The sequence below is a fragment of the Salpingoeca rosetta genome (assembly GCF_000188695.1).
Source record: "Salpingoeca rosetta unplaced genomic scaffold supercont1.19, whole genome shotgun sequence".
NCBI classification, from domain to species: domain Eukaryota; class Choanoflagellata; order Craspedida; family Salpingoecidae; genus Salpingoeca; species Salpingoeca rosetta.
Genome location: NW_004754915.1, coordinates 91,494 through 110,575, shown reverse-complemented (window position 1 = coordinate 110,575; position 19,082 = coordinate 91,494). Strand labels below are relative to the sequence as shown.

Genomic DNA, 19,082 nt, shown 5'->3' with positions numbered 1-19,082 from the left:
CCTGCTCCTGCTCTTCCCTTGCCGGTTGAGGGAGACGCTGTAGGCCCTGTTATTGAACGAATGAATGATGAATCAGTGAGCAGAGAGGAGTGGAAGCCATGTGGAGGATGGGCAACACGTTTGGTGCATTCTGCTTGACGCTCCTTGAAAGTCCTCCCAAACGCGCCAAAACGAGTGTGAACGACAACACGATGGGAAGAAGAGAAGGGCTGAGGCCGAAGCGGGCGAAGAGGGAGGCGAGCGCTGCTGCTGATGCTGCGACTGCTGATGCTGATGGCGGTGATGACAGGACCCATGTGGAGCAGGCGCAGGTTGTGAAGGACGGCGATGCTGGTGTCGTGCGGACAGCAAAGCAGCTGTGGAAGACAGCGGACGTGAAGGCATGGCGGGCGGCTGAGGACGGCTATGAGGCAGCCATCAACGCAGTGGCAACAAAGAAGAAGAAGAAACACCATCGCTTGCTGGAGCTGGACGCGTGGATGTGGACGGATCTCCGCCCTGCTGCCATGAAGCGGGACAAGCCGCACGTGACAAAGCCTGAGTTGGAAAAGATCATGGAATGGAAGATCACGCGTGGCAAGTTCAGGCCCTTGATGCGACTTGTCAAACAGAACGACGAGCAGCTCGTCATGTATGTGTATGTGCGGGTGTGTACGTGTACGTGCGTGTGTATTTGTGTGTGTGTGTATTTGTGTGTGTGTGTGTGTATTTGTGTGTGTGTATTTGTGTGTGCTTGTGTGTGTGTGTGTGTGTGTGTGTGTGTGTGTGTGTGTCTGTCTGTCTGTCTGTCTGTCTGTCTCTCTCTCTCTCTGTCTGTCTCTCTCACTCACTCACTCTCTCTCTTTCACTCTTTCTTTGTCAGTGGAGGCGTGCGAAACACATGTCACAGCCTCATTTGTTTGCAGCCTCACCCATCCACTCACATGTGTGTGTCGGTTGACATTGTCGTTGCAGAGATTGCTCCACAGCAGCGCTTGCTGCCATGCCCAATGTTGAGAAGGCAATCAACCACCTGACAAAGTTGAAAGGGGTACGTGTGGTTGTGTTTGGTGTTGTCGGTTGAGGGATGCTGGAGGTGAGAGCGACCTCTAACTGGCGTCTTTTTCAATCGAACATGATCGCAACTAGGTTGGCCCGGCAACGGCATCTGCCGTGCTTGCACCGTTGGATCCCCGAGCGCCGTTCATGAGTGATGAGGCCATGCTCGCCATTCCGTCCTGTCAGCCCATCGACGTAAGCGTGCATGCGCGCTTGTGCGTACCTGTGTGTGTGTGTGTGTGTTTGTCAGTGTGTGTTTGTCAGTGTGTATTGTGTGTGTGTGTGTGTGGTGTGCGTGCGTGTTTGCGACTGTGTGCAAGTGTGTCTTCTTGTGTCATTGCTCCTGTTGTCCGCGACCTAACATGACGCCATCCCACTCTCCTCCCTAACCAATGACAGTACAAGCTGCGGAACTACTTGCACTTTGTGAAGCACATCCAAGCCAAGGCCAAAGAACTTGGTGCGCACGACACACACACACGCACACACACACACACGCACGCACGCACACACACACACACACACACACACACACACACACACACACACACACACACACACGCAGCACCTGTGTTCATGCAAAAACGATGTGGCTGCATGCTGTTCTCATCCGTTGTCACACTCACACGTGATGTGCATGTTTGCCTGTCGTTCACAGGAAATGGTTGGACTTGTGAACGCGTAGGGAGAGCGCTGTGGGCCAAACACTACAACCCAGAGGCAGAAGCATGATGCATGGCTGCGAATGTGTGCGTGAACATGCGTGTGATGTGCCCGAGGTTACACGTGCTTGGCTTGTGTATTTGGCGATGAATCACGTCTTTTAACAAACGCCACAACTCCTGATGAGGAAGAAGAAGAGGGATGAAGGAATTGTTGCGGGGAAAAGCAACGCGTGCGTCTCTAGTAGACGCTGCTCGATCCACAAACGACAAACAACACGGTGAACGCTTGAACGCGCGCACGCACGCACGCACACACACACACACACACACACACACAAACACAAATACACACACACACACAAACACAAATACAAACACAAACACAAACACACGCATTAAACGCACACGTGTTCGAGGTAAACACCAAACACCAAAGCAAGGCCTCAAAGAGCATCAAGGAAACGTCTTGTACACACGCCACTGTATGTCTGGGTTGGAAGGGTCGCACGGTACAAACGCAGCCTGCGTTCCCCGGCGAGACATGCACGTTTGGTCAAGACCAGCGGGGCGGATGTAGTTGCCGTCAAAGTTCCACGTCAGCTGGTTGTCTGTGTTGCGGCACGTGGTCTGTTTGGATATGTGTGTGTGTGTGTGTGTGTGTGTGTGTGTGTGCGCGTATGGCATGTGCGTGTGAGTGTGAGTGTGTGTGAGTTGAAGGCAACTCAAGCAAGCGAGCACAAAACAAGACACACACACACAGGAACATAGACACTCAGACATACACACGAACCTGCATGATGTTTGTCAAGGTGGAGAGACACATGTTGTCGTCGATAGCAAGGCGGTTGTCCGTTCTTAACACAGCGCGCTGCAGTGGCGCCATTGCGTGCGCGAGTGTCGTGTGTGTGTCGTGTCGTGTGTGTGTGTGTGTGTCGTGTGTGTTAGCGTGAGTGCAGTTCAGGTCACAAAGACATGCTGACAACCAATCAACAAAACACAAAGCTTGGGACAGCCAAAACCAAACCAGACTCAACTGCATCCCAACTCAACCGAATCAAGCCAAGGAAAGCAAGCAGAAGCAGGCGACTACACGCAACCAAACAAGACAAACATGAGCCAGCACGGCGTTTTGGATTACGCACGCGAGATGAGCACGATCCGAGCCTGTACACGGAGCGAATTCGGTCGAAAGAGACGATGCACAGATGGTCGATGGTAGCAACGCGACCATTTGGGGTCTCCTGGCTCATGTCCCACGTTTGCTGCTCCTGGCATTGGTGGTGGTGTTGTGGTGGTGAGCATGAGGGCACATGGTGAGCCATGTATTGCCGAGACAGCAACGATGGAATGAAATGCAAACAGCTGTCATGTCTTTGCAGCACAGCAAGCATTTGAAACAGGCAGACAGAAAGACAGACAGGCAGGCAGGCAGAAAGGCAGGCAGAAAGGCAGGCAGAAAGGCAGGCAGAGAGTGGCACACACACACACAGCACACACACACACACACACACATGCACACACACGCACACACACAAATGCACACAAATGCACACACACGCACACAAAACACACGCACACGCACGCACGCGCGCACACACGCACATACAGAGCATCAGCACAATCAGCACCTTGAGGTCCTGGGAGCATGTTTGCAGCCTGGCCTCCGTTGTCCCCTCGAGCTTGGTGAGACAGGTGTTGTCATACTGCTCCGGGCGCAGCGTGCCGTCCACCACATTCCACGTGTGCGCATCGGAGCACGCCTTGACACCAAACGCATCCCAGCGGAGACAGGCCACGCCGTTGCTGATGACCCCGTCGTTCATGAGGCGCCAGCGCTGTGTGGTCATTCCGTGGCAGCCGTACATGCCAATGGGGCCGCCGCGATCATGCTGCATGTTGTCCACGCAGATGCGTTTCTGGGCGCCAGCGGCAGAGGGGGAGGCAGGGGGTGAGAGGTATTAACAAGGACGAACGGAAGAAATGGAGTTGAGAGACAGACACACCGACAGACACACCGACAGACACACCGACACACACACACACACACAGACAGACAGACACACAGACACAGACAGACAGACAGACACACAGACAGACAGACAAACACACACACACACGCACACGCACACGCACACACAAACAAACACACACACACAGATGCACAGACAGTTACAAAACTCACGGATGGGTCGCTGATGATGCCTGAAAACTTTGGGTGAATGTCTGGGACCCAAAGGTCCGGGTGAACGTTCTCCAGGAACCACTTGAAGGAGTGGCAGTTGAGGCGCTCGCGAATGGCGCGACGCTCAGACAGATCGCCAGGATCTTTTCCGTAGAACCCGCGCGTGTCGTACACAATCTCCTTGTACTCGTCCATCCACACCTGAAGCGGGGGAGGGCGGAAGAAGAAGGTGTTGTTACACGTGAGGAAGATGACAAAACGAGGGCTGAACCATGCACACGTGTTTGTCTTCATGCACGCATACATGCAGGTGCACACAGGCAGGCAGGCAGACATGCACACACACACACACACACACACACACACACACACATCACATCACATATGCATGCACCTCTGCGACGCGCAGGTCGTTCCTGTCGAGGATGGGTCCAATCTTCTTGTTGTCCAGGAGAGGGTCAACAGCAAAGCGGTCAAAGTGGCGGTAAATGTGCCCGACATTGGAGCACGGAATGGATTCCATCGACCCACCGCACATCCACACGCGGAAGGACAGCTCCAAGTGCTCGCCACCATAGTACAAGATCTGATCGCGACAGTGATGGTGGTGGTGGTGGGAAGAGTGAGGAGTTGAGCAGGGGTTGTTGCTGTTGTTGTTGGGGTGTTAGCACAGATTGACTGCATGCCGCACAAATGTGTGGACTCTGGTGATGTGTGTTCGACATGATAATAGTTTGCACTGGCCTTACGCACCTCTGGATCGTATTCGCCTGAATGCGGCGTCAGAAATCACACAGAAAAAATACCATGTCGCACGCACAAAGCAAACAGACAAGAGCACACACACACACACACACACACACACACACACACACACACACACACACACACACACACACGCACACACACACGCACGCACACACACACACACACACACACACAAGTGGACGTGAGTGACAGGGTTGAACAAACGCGCTGCAAGCTGGACAGTGGCAATCATGGTTGTGCACTTGCATCGATCCCTTTCCTCTCAAATCATCGTTCAAGGCACGTACCCAGCTCTTCAAACCACTTCTTCTCCATGGCAAAGATGCCACCAGGCATCACGGGGGTTCGCACGGGACCTGTGCACATATCCATACGTGTGAGCAAGGTGCAAGTAAGCGGGCGTGTGTGTGTGTATGTGTACGTGCGCGCGCGCGTGTGCGTGTGTTTGTGTATGTATGTGTGCGTGTGTGCACAAATTGTGTGCGTGTGTGCCGTACCGATCTTCTTGTTGTCTCCGATGATGTCCTTGTCTGGATTGGCGCCTACATGTGTGAATGACATGCGCCAGTTGAAGCTTCCCCTGCGCAGACACATGAGCAGCCAACGCAGTAGTGGTGGTGGTGGTGAGTGAGTGAGTGATGTTGCTTTGTGACAGAGGATGAATCGTGTGCATGCATGCACGGGGGATGGGAAGAGGGGTGGAAGTGACCACGACGAAGAAGTAGGCAGATCGTGAGAGAGACATGCAATGTGCATGCATTTGTGACAGACAGTGATTTTGATGGGAAGTGAGACAGACGGACACAGACAAACAGACAGACAGACAGACCAGACAGACAGACATACAGACATACAGACATACAGACAGATAGACACACACACACACACACACACACACACACACACACACACACACACACACAAACAGGCCCTACGCACTTTGACGTGACACGTGCGACGCCAGCGACTGCGGAGAGGGAGTGGATATCAATGGGCCGAAGATGGGGGATGACCACGGTCTTGCGGTTGAGATGAATGCGATACACCAGCGGCTCCAGCCACCCAGGAAACACCTCCGCGTGGCTGATATGAGGGGAGAGGGAGTGCGTTTGTGCACGTGTGTGCATGTGTGTGCATGTGTGTGTGCATGTGTGAAGGTGTGGTAAGCAAAGCCAACAGTCTAACAGACAGACAGACACAGACGCAGGGGTACATGCGCGCACCTATCGATGAAGGCGATGATGGGGAAGCGGGCCTCGCGTGACCCGCGAATGCGAGCACCAACAATGCCGTTGTGGACATTGCGACGCACATGGCGCACCTGCAGCACGAATGAAACCAACAGGAGGAGTAAAGGACATGAGGGTGCCAGCGAAATCGTGCGCCGCAGACACACACGCATAGTCTCGCACGCACATCTACATCAACAAACGGCACCTACAATCATTCACACATATGTACACACACACACACGTACCACGCACACACACACGCACACACAGACACAGACACACAGCCACACAGCCACACACACACACACACACACACACACACACACACACACACACACACACACACACACACACACACACACACACACACACACACACACACACACACACACACACGCACACACATGTGTCTCTCTCTGACCTTCTTTGGGAGCTTTGCGAGGTGCTTTGGCAGGTCCTGCAGTTCAGGGAGCGTGGAGTTGTCATCAACGAGGACAATCTCGCCAAGCAGATGCTGCGGAGATCGGTTGAGCACGCTCAGGACGTTGCGCAGCAGCGTGGACACGGGTTCATTGTAGAAGATGATGATCACAGAGACTTTGGGCATGTTGTTCGGGTACACGATAGACTTGCAGTCCCGATGCCGGATGTCTGGCATCTCTCTCGCCAGTGGCAGCGAGTTGCTGCGCCGCAGGTTGAAGCCATACTGCCGCATCATCTTCTCGTCATCCTGCAGCACGGGATCATTGACGAACTTCTCTGACAGCTGCAGGTCCAGCTGGATCGGGTACGTCCACTTGGAATTGTCGTCGTCCTCACCACCGCCGCCAGCACCCCCGATCTTTCCACTGTTGCTGTTGCCGTTGCTGTTGCTGTTGCTGCTGTCGTGCAGCATCGATGGCTGTCCACTGTTGCTGCCGGTCACGTCACGGACGTGCTGGGACCGGTTGAGCGGTGAGCTGGCTGGGAGTAGGTACACCACAAGCAGCCCCAACGCCACAAGGATCAGTACCCGCAGCAGCGTGGCCACAACGCTGCGCCCACTCAGACATCGCGTTCGCCGTGCCAGCGCCGCCAACAACACCATCGTCGTTGTTTGTTGTTCTTGTGTATTGTGCGCATGAAAACTGCTGACATTCCTCACGAAAAAGTGCTGACGAACAGCAAGGACAGCCAGACACACACACACACAGACACACACACACACACAGACACACACACACACACACACACACACACACACACACACACACACACACAGACACAGACACACACACACACATTCACACACGCACACACACACACACACACAGAGCGCAGTTAGATGAAGATGGTGTCCTGTGCAGCGTGGCCAGTGCGCTTCTGGTTGGATCCCCACGATCCTCCTCCCGATGATGACGACGATGGACGTGGTGGCGGTGGCGGTGGAGGAGGAGGAGGAGGAGGAGGCGATACTTGCAACTGCTGTTGGTGTTGTTGGAATGTTTGGAAAGCGTTGTGTTGCGCGGGGGGACCACGGTGCACACCCTGCGGTAACGGTGGCGGCGGCGGCGGAACCTGCTGCCCGTGGTAGGGGTTGTGCTGCAGAAGTGCTGTGCGCTGCATATACGGCTGGGCCACACCCCACGCATTGGTGGCTGGCTGCGGCGGCAGCGGCGGTGCTGCTGTTGGCATCGCCCGCCATGCATGCTGCTGGTGCTGGTGCTGGTGCTGTGGCGGTGGCGGAGGTTGGCCCCATGCTGAATGGGCTTGTGGTTGTTGGGGCGCTGGCTGGCCCCAGCCTGTGGCTGCTGGCGGCTGTGACGGCGCAGGTTGGCCCCACGCGCTGCCCGGCGCCGCGTGTCCTGGTCTACTCCTGCTACTGCTGCTGCTGCTCATGTCGCTTTGACGTGTGGCGGTGGACGTAGCAACAGCAGCACCAATGGCGGTGCCGGTTGCGGTGGTTGGCCTCGGAGGCGATGCAACCGAACGGACAACGTGCACTTTCGGTGCCGACTGCTGCTGCTGCTGCTGTTGTTTGGTGGCTGATGCTGCAATTGCGGCTGGGGAGATGTTTTTGCCTGCGTTGTTCTTCAGCAACTGCAGGACGGCGCTGTGTGTGCGCTGCCACTGCCGCAGCTGCTCCTCCGCCTCCGCGTACGGCCGCCAATCTGACCCGAAGCCACACACGTGTCAGTGGTCACATGCATGGCGTGACGGAAGGGGTGTGTGTGTGGGTGTATGTGTGTGTGTGTGTGTGTGTGTGTGTGTGTGTGTGTGTGTGAAACAAAGCAACAGCACATGAGACACGAGACGTCAAGTCACACAACACCAAACAGAAAAGGCTCCGTACACTGAACAAATACAATTTCCTCATCCCACCTGCAAACACGACCATGCACGCGTACCGGGGTGTGTTGGGCGCGCTGAGGAGGGCTTGACCTCTGGCAGGGCGAGTGGGTGTGGTGGCGGGAGGTTGAGGCGCTCAGCAATCACGCGCAGGGATTCGTACTGCCGCTGCAGGTGCATTTTCCGCTCAAACAGCGATTCTACGGTCACGAGGGCAGGAGGGGGGGGGAGAGGGGGCGGGCGGGTTGTATGTGTGATTGTGTGTGTGTGAGTGTGAGTGTGTGATTGTGTGTGTGTGAGTGATTGTGTGTGTGTGTGTGAGTGTGAGTGTGTGTGAGTGTGTGTGAGTGTGAGTGAGTGTAGGTGTGTGAGGGTAGGCGTGTGAGTGTGTGTAGGTGTGAGAGTGTGTGTGTACATGATAAACGGCAGCGTATGTGTGCGTGCTCGTAAATTCATGACGATGTTAGTCTTCGTGGGGATGCATGCAAGAAGTATGAGTGGAGAGGGCGGTAACGGGTGTTGGCGACCGCTGCGGCAGGTGTGACTGCTTGAAGCAACGCACCGTCGACGACAAAGGCGGCAGCGGTTGACGTTGTTGTTCGGTGGGCGTTGGACACAGTGCATGAAATGGGCTCACACGACAGCGTGCCGGGCTCCTTCTTCTTCCACGAGTCACTCCTGTTCAGTGATGCCAGTCGCCAAGAAAACCACCAGTGAGAAGAGAGCGCAGCACCATCTCAAGCCCATGACACACATGTCTACAACATGTTCTCCTCTCCTTCGTGCTTTGTGCCTGTGCTCCTGCTTCTCAAACGACGCACACACACACACACACAAACACAGAGACAGGCAGACAGACAAACAGACGCAGACAGACAAACAGACACAGACACAGACACAGACACGGACACGGACACACAGACAAGCACAAACACAAGCTCACAAACGAACGGGTGCACGGACCGTGGCCTGCGGATAATGAGTGTCTCTGTGTCTGCGCCTGATATTGCGTCCCAGGGGGCGTCGTGCGCGTCCTTGAGAGGCCGGCCGCCCTGTGTCCACTGGTACCGCAGCGGCGGCTCCCCAGCAGCCTTGCAGTAGAAGATGGCATACGTCCCGCTCATCACACTCGCAGCATCGGGCTCAACTTCAATCCGCACAGGCCCTGCACACATCCCAGACAAGCGAGAAGAAAGCGGGCGTGCATGAGGTGAACGGTCTTCGTTGCTGTTCAAGCTGTTCTTGTTGTTGTTTGTTTGTTGTTGTTTGTGACGCGCGCTGCGTCAGTGAAGAGGTGAGGGCGTATCATGGCAGTCCTTGGGTGAATGTGTTCAAATCATCGCCGCACCGGCATCGCACCATACCTTGGTTGGACGCGGTCTGCTTCGGAGCAACAACCGTCACTGTTGGCCGCGATGCCCCTGTCGACGCAGAATGTGGTGCAGCCGTGGATGACCTCTTCCCCGATCTTGCTGCTGCTGCTGCTGATGTTGTTGTTGTCGTTGCCGTTGTTGCTGTTGCTGTTGCTTTTGGTGACCCCGCACCCGTCCGCAGCGCCGGTTTCAACGTCGTTGGCCGCTGTACCTGTCAACGCAGCGCGTCATGGCACGTGGCATGAAGCAGGGGCACACACGCAAGTGAAATGCGTATGTGCATGCGAGCATGTGCATGAGAGCATGTGCATGAGTGAACCCCCCCCCCCCCGCTCAAGACCACTGCACAGCCACATATCACCACAAGCTGGCAGCCACACACACACACACACCACCCAACTCACCACGACGGTGATGTCGTCGTCGTCATCATCACTGCTGCTGCTAACTGCAGAGGATGAGCGACGCACAGTTCGCTTGCCCGTCGCCTTGCTCCCCGCCGCCACCGCCACTGTCTTCTTCTTCTTCTTCTTCGTCTTCTTGCCCGTGCTCTTCGGCTGCGCTTTGACCGTGCCTGTCCTGCTGCTGCTGCTGCTGCTGTCCTTTGTTTTCGCTTTCTTCGGTGCAACAATAGCTGCCGTTGCTGCTCCAGCTGTGCCGTCCTCATCATTAACATCATCACCATCACCATCACCATCATCACCACCATCATCACCATCACTGTTTCTGCTGCTGTCGTTGCCGTCTGTCGCGAGCACGGCTGCCTTGCCGCGCTGCTTTCGCTTCTTGGGTGGTTCAAACTCTGCATTTCGCAGGAGATTCTGCAGCTGCAGATCGGGCGCAAGCTCCGACGCCGTCTGCCCAGACCTGCAGTAGCAGCAGGAGGAGGAGGAGGGGGGGTTGTGAAGGGATGGAGCCGGAGTGGTGGTGGTTGGTGTAGAAGGACGGTCAGCATGTCGACAGGGAGAGATGAAGGCAGGGGCGGGAGGACAGACGTTTGGAGCAGGGTTGGAGCGGGCACATATGGAGATCGACAAACGGGGAGGGGGGAGGGATCAACACACACCTGTATGTGAACACACATATAACCATCCCACCCCCCCAACATCCCCACACACTTACATACACACAGAACACGGGTTAAGACACGGCACCTGTTTTGGAGGGTTGGGTCTGCGCCGTGTTTGAGGAGGAGGCGGATGACGGGCCCGTTGCTGAGCAAGGCGGCTTCGTGCAGCGCCGTGTTGCCAGACTGGCCGATAACCACATTCGGGTCAGCACCAGCCTGCCCACATATCATAGACACATGCAATCGACAAATGTAGACAGAGAGGTACAGACAGACACAGAGAGATGAATCATATTGTGGAAGCAAGGGGGGGGGGGTGATTGATCAGCGCACGTGCGTGAAAAAGGCGTGTACTCTCTTTGTGTGCGTTATGGGGGTGACTTTGATCATACACTGCTTCCTTCTCAGTGTGGACACGCTATGTTGTCGCCTCGTCATGTGTGATGTGTGGTTGACAGAAGACGGTACACGGCAGGGGAACGAGCGCACCTTGAGCAGGAGCTTCATGATGTCCGGATGCGCGGCCACGTGCACTGGTGCCCAGCCCGCATAATCAGGGATATTGACATCTAAGGCGTTGGTTGACATACAAACAGCAACAGTTGGGGGGCGGGGGCGGCATGCCAAGTGTGAGGAGAGGATGAGGATACTGCACAAGGTATGAAGGACAGACGCGCACAGAGAGGTACAAGCGCACAAAGTGACCAACGACAACGACACACATATACCTGCACCCTGGTCGAGCAGTTTCTTGACTTTGTCGAGGTTGTTTGAAGCGACAGCAAGCTGAAGCTTGGTTTCTCCAACGCTGGAGACAAAATAGAACGCGCGTGTGTGCGTGTGTGTGTGTGCATGCATGCACGGGTAGGCGTGTGTAGGCGTGAGTGGGCAGTTAGCAAGCATGCGCGATCTGCTGAGATGCACAACACACACACACACACACACCACAATAAACAGTCGCACGCACACACACACACACACGCGCGCGCGCGCGCACACACACACGATGCAAGGGCGAGCGACTCACTGGTTGCGTTTGTTGATGGTGGATGGCGTGACTGCCTTTTTGGCGGGCTTCTTGGCGGGCTTCTTGTTGACCTTCTTCGGGGCAGCTGTCTTGCGCTTTGCTTTGACCGGCTGCTTCTTTGATGAGGGCTCTTGCGCTGTTGTCGAGGCGGCCTGTGTCGAGCTGGTGTCCTTGGTCCCATCCTTGGGCTTGCTGGCAGGTGTCTCGCTCTAAATTAGTAACGTGACAGGCAGGGCATTGGTGAGCCTCCACACAGGTGGCACGCTGCGCAGGCAGTATTGCGCAGGCGATAAGCTCGACAAACCCCCGCATCTCGGCGTTTCCCCTCCAAAACATCAACTTGAACATTGCATGCGTGCGTGTCTGTCGAAGCACCACGAGAGAGTACAAGCACCAACCTGGGACTTTGGTGGCATGGATGCCCTCTCCTTCTTGGCAATCAGTGCCAAGGCCTGCTGCAGCTTGCGCTGCTCTCGGTCACTGCAAGGGCATGCAAACGCGTGTGAGGTGGTGGTTTGGGCGCGATGTGGTGAAAACGCAGTGTGTGGTGGGCAACATGGATGCGTGGCAGAGGTGAACATGCGCACGTTTCCAAGACATGTGAGCTGACCTTGCATCGACGCTTCCAAGGTCTTGGTTCTTGACACCTGGGTGGTCAAACTCAAGCTCCTTGAGCGCACGCGGCTGTGCCGTGCACAGTGCAACACAACAGTTGTTGTACATGTTATGTTGTACATGTGAGTGTCGTTGTGGCAGTTGTGAGTGCTGCTGTTGTGGCAGGTGGGGGTGACAACGAGGGCACGTGTAGGCATGTCGACACGCACAAGAGGGCAGGTGCATGTGCGAGTGCCAGCAGCCACCGCCAAAAGGCAGCGCCAGTGTCATGTCTCATGTCAAGCCAACCATCCAGCCAGTGCCACACTGCTCGCGGCTCAATCGCAGCCAGGCAACACACAGCGCACCTTGCTGTTCCGGCCCGCCATTGCGTGGGTTATTCCGACACCACAAGATTATTAATGCACGAAGGACTCGGCTTGTTGGAACAAGAAGAAGACTATCGCACGACTTGCTTGTTGCTTGCACACAAGCGGACACAATGTCGGTGCTGCACGTCGATGTGGACGCGTTCTTCTGCCAGGTGGAGGTGGCACGCCGAAACCACCGCCAGCAGCACCACCAGCAGCAGCAACAACAACAACAACAACAACAACTGCGGCAGCAACGGCAGCAACGGCAGTACCAGAAGCGACTGCGATATGTACAGGACGAAGGTGACGAGTCGCACGCGAGATTCCGTGCAGTGGTGGTTGAGGAGGAGGAAGCGGATCGGGAGAAAGCAGCGAAGCATGGCGCCGATCGCCACAACCACGAGCAGGCGCAGATGTTGACGTGTCACACGCCAGTATGCGTGCAGCAGCACCAGGACATTATTGCTGTTTCGCACGCCGCTCGCAGGCTGGGCGTCTACAAGCACATGACACCACGCCAAGCAAGACGGGTCCTTCTCCCGCGTGGAGGCCATGTTCTTCACGTCTTCACGGGTGCGTTGACTGTCCGTGCACTGTGTATGTATGGTTTCATGTGCGTACTCTATGTATGTGTGTGTGTACGCTGTGTACACTGTGTACACTGTGTGTGTGTACACTGTGCGTGTGCATTACTATGTGTACTGTGTGTGTGTACACTGTGCGTGTGTACACTGTGTGTGTGTGTGTGCACTACCGTGTGCACTGCGGGTTGCCTGCGTATGTGCGTTGGATTGCACGCATCCTGTCCCGCTTTCGTTTCACGCCATGCAACGCAACGTGCGCCTGCTGACGTTTCGAGCAGAGAGGTTGTCGGGGCGAGTGTCATACCGCCCGTATCGACGTGCATCAAAGCAAGTCATGGACGCAATACGGAGCGGTCTGACAAAACAGGACCTGCTGCAAGTGGCCAGCATCGACGAGGCGTACATTAAGCTGGGGACAAGCGACACTTCGACGGCACTACGCGTGGCCAAAGCGGTGCAGCGCGCCTGCTATTCCCTCACGGGGTACCGCGTCTCTGTTGGCGTGGCTCACAACATGCTGCTGGCGAAGCTTGCCTCGTGCCAGGCCAAGCCGTTTGGCATCGTCTGCCTCCGAACAACTGCGGATGCTACACGGGTACTTCAATCCACACCACCTTGGAAGCTTCCTGGACTCGGGCCCAAGAAACAACTCTTGCAACAAGCCAACATTGCCAGTGCCGCTGCCTTGCAGCGTCTCTCTCAGCCCGAAATCGGTGCGTATGTATGTATGTATGTATGTATGTATGTATGTATGTATGTGTGCATGCATGTATGTATGTATGTATGTATGTATGTATGTATGTATGTATGTATGTATGTATGTATGTATGTATGTATGTATGTATGTATGTATGTATGTATGTATGTATGTGAGTTTGCGTACATGCGTGGGCGTGCATATGTGCACGTGAACGCTTGCGTACATGCGTGTGTTTGTATGCGTGCGCATGCATGCATGCATGTGTGTGTGTGTGAGTTTATGTCTGTACGTTTGTGTAAGTGTGTGTGTGTGTGAGTTTATGTCTGTACGTTTGTGTATGTTTGTTTGCGCGTGCGTGTGTGCTGCTCACGCTTGTAGTTGGTCTCGTGCTGCGACCGTTGTGTTCTCAGCCAACCTGCTGCGTGTGGAGGCGAGCGAGGCGGCGCGTGTGCTGGAGTGGTGCTTTGGCCGCGACCACCGCCACGTCACGCGCCAAGGGCCACCGAAGAGTTATGGAACACACAGCTCCCTTACCCCGGTTGCAAAGCTCGAGTATGACGAGCTGGGTAACCCCACTGGAAAGGTGTATGTGTGTATGTGCATGTGCATGTGCATGTGCATGTGCATGTGCATGTGTATGTGTATGTGTGTGTGCATGTGCATGTGCATGTGTATGTGTTTGTGTATGTGTATGTGTATGTGTTTGTGTATGTGTATGTGTATGTGTAAGTGCGTGCGTATGAGCATGCGTGTATGTGCATGTGTATGTGCATGTGTATGTGCATGTATGTGTATGTGTATGTATGTAACTTGTTGGTTGCGCCTCGCGCCATTCTCACTCGCTTCATTTCGATTGTGACATTGATGCCACCGTTGTCAGATGTTGAACCCGGTCACCATCGAGTGCCGAGACGTCCTCATGCGCTTCTTCCAGGTTATTTCGCTGCACGTTTCTGGTGGTACAGCGTTGCTCGTTGTCGTATTCGTTGTTGTTGTCAGGGTTTGTTTGCCGACTTGTTTTCAGTCGCTCACGTTAACGACGTTGTTTCTCATCATCACACCCACGCGCATACGTGTACCAACAGGACATGTCGGTTGAGCTGTTGGAACGCATTCAGGAGTTTCCATCACAAGTGCCACGAACACTCACATTACACTGCAGGTAGATTGTGTGATGACACCAGCTCTTTGTGTTCCGTTGAGCGCATTTGTGTGCGTGCGTGCGTTCGTGTGTGTGTGTGTGCTTGTGTGTGTGTGTATGTGTGCTTGTGCGTGCGTGCGTGCGTGCGTTCGTGTGTGTGTGTGCTTGTGTGCATGCGTGCGTGCGTGCGTGTGCTTGTGTGCTTGTGTGCTTGTGTATGTGTGTCGAACCCAATGTTGTGCGCGTATTGTGTCCATGCCATTCACCTCAGCCCCGACACACACACACACACACACACACACACACACACACACATATATATATATATATATATGCACTCGCGCACCATGTATGCTGCAGGCGTCATGAGGTTGCCTCTGAAGTTGCGCGGAGTGTTGCCTTTCCGTCGTCCGTGTCCCTCGGTCGAGTCATGGATGAGAGCGAGCTTGCAGGCAACGCGACCAAGCTCGCCAAGACTGCGTGGTCTCTGCTGCGCTACCTCATCAAGGACCCAACACAGCTCATCACACGAGGTGCATGTGCATGTGTGTGTGTTTGTTGTGTGTTTGGTGTGTGTTTTGCGTATGTTGTGCGTGTTTCGTGCTTGTGGCTGCGTATGATTACATGTAGCTGCCCCATACGGTTGTGGTGTCCAGCACCTCACGCAGCGTCAATGTTCTCCTCGCAATGTCAATGTCACCAGTGTCCCTGGTGGCGACAAATATGCGCAAGCGCCCGGAAACGCGTCAGCTCAGCCACTACTTTGCACGCAGCAGAAGCAGGAAGCACGGCAGTAGCGGTGATGATGGCAATGGTGATGATGGCACACCGCCTGCAAAGCAACCAAAGTGTCAACCACATCAACGGCAGCAGCAACGGCAGCAGCAGCAGCAACGGCTGCAGCAACACAAGGCACCCGCGCCTGATGCAGACCCGTCCACTGCAGAAGAACCGGTGCATGATCGACAGCATCAGGCGATTGAGATGGTGATGCTTCCAGAGGAGGACCGTGAAGACCATGGCAACACTGCTGCTGCTGCTGCTGCTGATGATGATGATGATGATGCTGATGATGATGATGACTCGCCGTTCTCAGATGAGCACTGGCGGTTTGATGATGAACAGCTCGCACACCGTGTCGTGCCACCCCAGCACTTGCACCTGTGATGCGGCGTAGCGACCACGCACGCACGCACGCACACACACACACACACACAGAGACACACACACACACACAGACACACACACACAGACACACACACACACACACACAAAGACACAGACATACACACACACACACACTCTCTCTCTCTTCGGATTGTCAGCTCTTGTGAATTTGTTGTATTTGTTGCTGGCGTCTCCACGTGTGCACGCTGTCACCATCATTAATCGAATAAACGAACCGACCCAAGGACCGACAGCTCTTGCACATGCACACATACACACACGTGCGCACACCCTGGTCCCACGCAGCAGCGGCACAACCGGCTGGGGGAGGGAGGAAGAGCGGGTGCAGCGATGACAGTGCATCGCGCAACACGAGAGAGAAGAAGAGAGGAGGAAAAACACGAGATGTGAATGGAGAGGGAAGGGAAGAAGAGAAGAGTGAGAGAAAGGAAGCGAACCGACAACTACATAGACACGAGCACAATCACCGACATGCAACATCTGAGCGACCAAAAACCTCATCATCATCACCCCTTAGGAAACAGAAAACGACAACCAGACAAACTAAACACACACGTGTTAGACCACAGCCAGCTACGTTGTAGGAAAGAAAAGCACAACAACAGCACCAACAACATGGGAGGACAACGCGAACAGACATAGAATTCAAAGTTTTGCTGAACGTCATTCACGGCACCAGAGCGCACAACACAGAACCGAAAATACCAGCCTCAACACACGCTCCAACACGGCTCACAGCGCGTCATGGTGCCGTATCATCATGGTGGCGATGCCAGCGTGTACTACTCGTGGCGGTGCCGGTGGCGTCTTGCTTATTCGATGAGCTTGAGCACCTTGCCAATGGCGAGCGTCTGACCCTCGTCACGCAGCGTGAAGCGTCCCATGTCCGGGTGGTCCTTGAACGTCTCAACGCACACAGACTGCGACACCCGCAGCCGCGCAATGCACACATCGCCCTGCAAAACAAGAGCGGAAACGAACGAACGAAGACGCAAAGTCAAACAAAAAAAAATGCATTCAGAGTGTGAGAGATATTGGCAGAAAGCTTGACTATGAGCATGGGTTGCCAGGGAATCATGTGCACGCAAGCGTCGTATTCACGCACAGCTGCTGTACATGCGAGTGCGTGTGAGTACATGTGTCTATGTATGCGTGTGCATGTACATGTGCGCGCGTGTGCACGCGACGGCGTAGCAAAGCAACCCGACCTGCTTCACAAAGCGGGGGCGGCCCTTCTCCTTGTCCGGGCGGTTCGTCTTCTTGTTGATGTGGCAGATGAGGCGCTCCAGCGTCACCTCCTCAATCGCAGAGTGCAGATGCAGCACAGCCTTGAAGCCTGGAGAGGGAGAGGGGGGGGGGGAGAGGGAGAGGGTGTGATGAGGAATAGGAAGGCAGGGAGGTGGAGGTGGCAGAGACCGGGGATGGGTCAAGCCGTGAGGCGATCGTACATCCATTGAAACGCCCTGAACAGGGGCACACAACACAACACAACACACAACAACACACACACAATACAGCGCAACACAACGCAACACAACAACATACACACAATACAGCGCAACAAATACACACACACACACACGCAGACACGCGACGCGTGCGCGCTGCGCGCACCTGGGGCGATGATCGTCTTCCACTCGAGGATGACGAGCTGGGCGTCAAAGACGGTGCAGACGGAGCAGGGCTGCTTCAGCTGGCACAGCACGTGGCCCTTGGCAATCTCCTCCTCTTCAATGTTCTTCAGCTTGAGCTTCACGTTATCGCCAGAGCGGCACAGGTCGCGCTCCTCGTCATCCACCGTGATGCCGTCAACCGTCACCTTGTGCTTGTTTGGCATCATGATCAGCTTCTGGCCCTTGCGGATGTACCCCGACTGCACCTTGCCCATCACAACCGTGCCCATGTCCTTGTACTTCTCTGTGATGGGCATGCGCACGGGGTGCTTCAGCAGCCGCGGGATTGGCGGCAGCTCGTCCAGGAACTCAATCAGCGACGGGCCGCTGTGTGTGTGCGTGCGTGTATGCGTGAATGAAAATGCATGCGTGATGGTTAATGTGTGTGTGTGTGTGTGTGCGCGATTGGGGAATTGCGCGTGCTTGTGTGCGGTTGTTTGTGCGCACGTGATTGTGGAAGCTTGTGGGTTGGTATGGAAGATGCAGGAACTTGTACAAATCATCGAATGTGTCAACCAGAAAAAAACCCAGCAAGCGTGGCTCGCGTGACGCACCTGTACCAGCCGCACACGCTCGAGTCGGCGCGATCCTTGAGGTTGGCGCCCGTGAGCCCGGACACGGGAATAAACGTCAGGTCTGCCGCCGCACAGCCAGCACGTACATCAATGGTGGTGGTGGTTTGAGGGGGGAGGGGATGTGTCGTCAAGGAGGGGTGAGCGCAGGCAAGTGATGAAAAGTCAGGGGAAAAGAAGTAATGAAACAAGCAATCAACACCGCCAAGCATCGACGTGACACACACACACACACACACACACACACACACACACACACACACACACGCGAGCGCGCGCACACACACACACGTGTCACAACAGCACAACATACGCACACACACGTGTCACAACAGCACAGCATACGCACACACACACGTCACAACATGACAGCACGACACAAGCAATGGCACGCACCGTCCTTCTTGAAGCCCGTTGCCTTGAGGAAGGGCATGAGCTTTTTCCTGCACTCGTTGAAGCGGTCCTCGCTCCACTCCACGGTGATGTCGTCCATCTTGTTGATGACGATGATCAGGTGCTTCACGCCAGCCGTCTTGGCAAGCATGGCGTGCTCGCGGGTTTGGCCACCGCGGTC

At 55.1% G+C, this 19,082-nt stretch overlaps 5 protein-coding genes across 5 annotated transcripts in view; 2 read left to right on the top strand and 3 right to left on the bottom strand.

Annotated features, from left to right (window-relative positions):
• Positions 1-98: 98 nt before the first annotated feature.
• PTSG_07776 (uncharacterized protein) lies at positions 99-1,898 on the top strand (the record flags this gene model as incomplete). The annotated part of the gene is made up of 5 exons (XM_004991522.1): positions 99-631; positions 955-1,030; positions 1,129-1,233; positions 1,438-1,498; positions 1,697-1,898. 5 exons carry the CDS (start codon positions 99-101, stop codon positions 1,768-1,770), a joined length of 849 nt encoding a protein of 282 aa, XP_004991579.1. The 3' UTR covers positions 1,771-1,898.
• Positions 1,899-2,028: 130 nt separating this feature from the next.
• Positions 2,029-7,114, bottom strand: PTSG_07775 (uncharacterized protein). Its single transcript, XM_004991521.1, has 12 exons — positions 6,307-7,114; positions 5,877-5,974; positions 5,593-5,736; positions 5,151-5,233; positions 4,941-5,009; positions 4,639-4,655; positions 4,280-4,471; positions 3,886-4,086; positions 3,332-3,619; positions 2,846-2,971; positions 2,494-2,571; positions 2,029-2,330 (listed from the first exon to the last, which is right to left on the bottom strand). The coding sequence occupies exons 1-12, from the start codon at positions 6,970-6,972 to the stop codon at positions 2,157-2,159; spliced, it is 2,136 nt and encodes a 711-aa protein (XP_004991578.1). The 5' UTR covers positions 6,973-7,114; the 3' UTR covers positions 2,029-2,156.
• A 38-nt stretch (positions 7,115-7,152) lies between these two features.
• PTSG_07774 (uncharacterized protein) lies at positions 7,153-12,683 on the bottom strand. The gene is made up of 13 exons (XM_004991520.1): positions 12,645-12,683; positions 12,293-12,366; positions 12,081-12,162; positions 11,683-11,891; positions 11,384-11,463; positions 11,145-11,224; positions 10,741-10,871; positions 9,991-10,453; positions 9,578-9,797; positions 9,177-9,378; positions 8,776-8,891; positions 8,273-8,413; positions 7,153-8,035 (listed from the first exon to the last, which is right to left on the bottom strand). The coding sequence occupies exons 1-13, from the start codon at positions 12,663-12,665 to the stop codon at positions 7,206-7,208; spliced, it is 2,649 nt and encodes an 882-aa protein (XP_004991577.1). The 5' UTR covers positions 12,666-12,683; the 3' UTR covers positions 7,153-7,205.
• A 63-nt stretch (positions 12,684-12,746) lies between these two features.
• Positions 12,747-16,323, top strand: PTSG_12635 (uncharacterized protein). Its single transcript, XM_004991519.1, has 7 exons — positions 12,747-13,223; positions 13,513-13,947; positions 14,345-14,517; positions 14,815-14,868; positions 15,020-15,096; positions 15,436-15,608; positions 15,779-16,323. Exons 1-7 carry the CDS (start codon positions 12,779-12,781, stop codon positions 16,240-16,242), a joined length of 1,821 nt encoding a protein of 606 aa, XP_004991576.1. The 5' UTR covers positions 12,747-12,778; the 3' UTR covers positions 16,243-16,323.
• A 78-nt stretch (positions 16,324-16,401) lies between these two features.
• The window catches only part of PTSG_07771 (eukaryotic polypeptide chain release factor 3), a 5,365-nt gene continuing 2,684 nt past the window's right edge, over positions 16,402-19,082 (bottom strand). The window contains exons 7-11 of the mRNA XM_004991518.1: positions 18,905-19,082; positions 18,491-18,572; positions 17,878-18,263; positions 17,472-17,599; positions 16,402-17,219 (exon numbers count right to left, since the gene is read on the bottom strand). The exon at positions 18,905-19,082 is cut by the window's right edge and continues 39 nt beyond it. Coding sequence (XP_004991575.1) covers positions 17,076-17,219; positions 17,472-17,599; positions 17,878-18,263; positions 18,491-18,572; positions 18,905-19,082 — 918 coding nt within the window. The 3' untranslated portion in view covers positions 16,402-17,075. The remainder of the gene's footprint in view (positions 17,220-17,471; positions 17,600-17,877; positions 18,264-18,490; positions 18,573-18,904) is intronic.

Bases quoted from the DNA above. Each gene is read 5' to 3' on its own strand.
- PTSG_07775 (XM_004991521.1), bottom strand. From the start codon at position 6,972: ATGGTGTTGTTGGCGGCGCTGGCACGGCGAACGCGATGTCTGAGTGGG. The intron at 5,737-5,876 runs GTGCGCGCATGT...CCCTCATATCAG, and splicing joins ATCATCGCCTTCATCGATAG to CCACGCGGAGGTGTTTCCTG. The intron at 4,087-4,279 runs GTGCATGCATAT...CCCCCGCTTCAG, and splicing joins ACGACCTGCGCGTCGCAGAG to GTGTGGATGGACGAGTACAA.
- PTSG_07774 (XM_004991520.1), bottom strand. From the start codon at position 12,665: ATGGCGGGCCGGAACAGCAAG. The intron at 12,367-12,644 runs GTGCGCTGTGTG...TGCACGGCACAG, and splicing joins TGGCGGGCCGGAACAGCAAG to CCGCGTGCGCTCAAGGAGCT. The intron at 8,892-9,176 runs GTCCGTGCACCC...ATCACTGAACAG, and splicing joins CTCATTATCCGCAGGCCACG to GAGTGACTCGTGGAAGAAGA.
- PTSG_12635 (XM_004991519.1), top strand. From the start codon at position 12,779: ATGTCGGTGCTGCACGTCGATGTGGACGCGTTCTTCTGCCAGGTGGAG. The intron at 13,224-13,512 runs GTGCGTTGACTG...CGTTTCGAGCAG, and splicing joins TGTTCTTCACGTCTTCACGG to AGAGGTTGTCGGGGCGAGTG. The intron at 13,948-14,344 runs GTGCGTATGTAT...TTGTGTTCTCAG, and splicing joins TCTCTCTCAGCCCGAAATCG to CCAACCTGCTGCGTGTGGAG.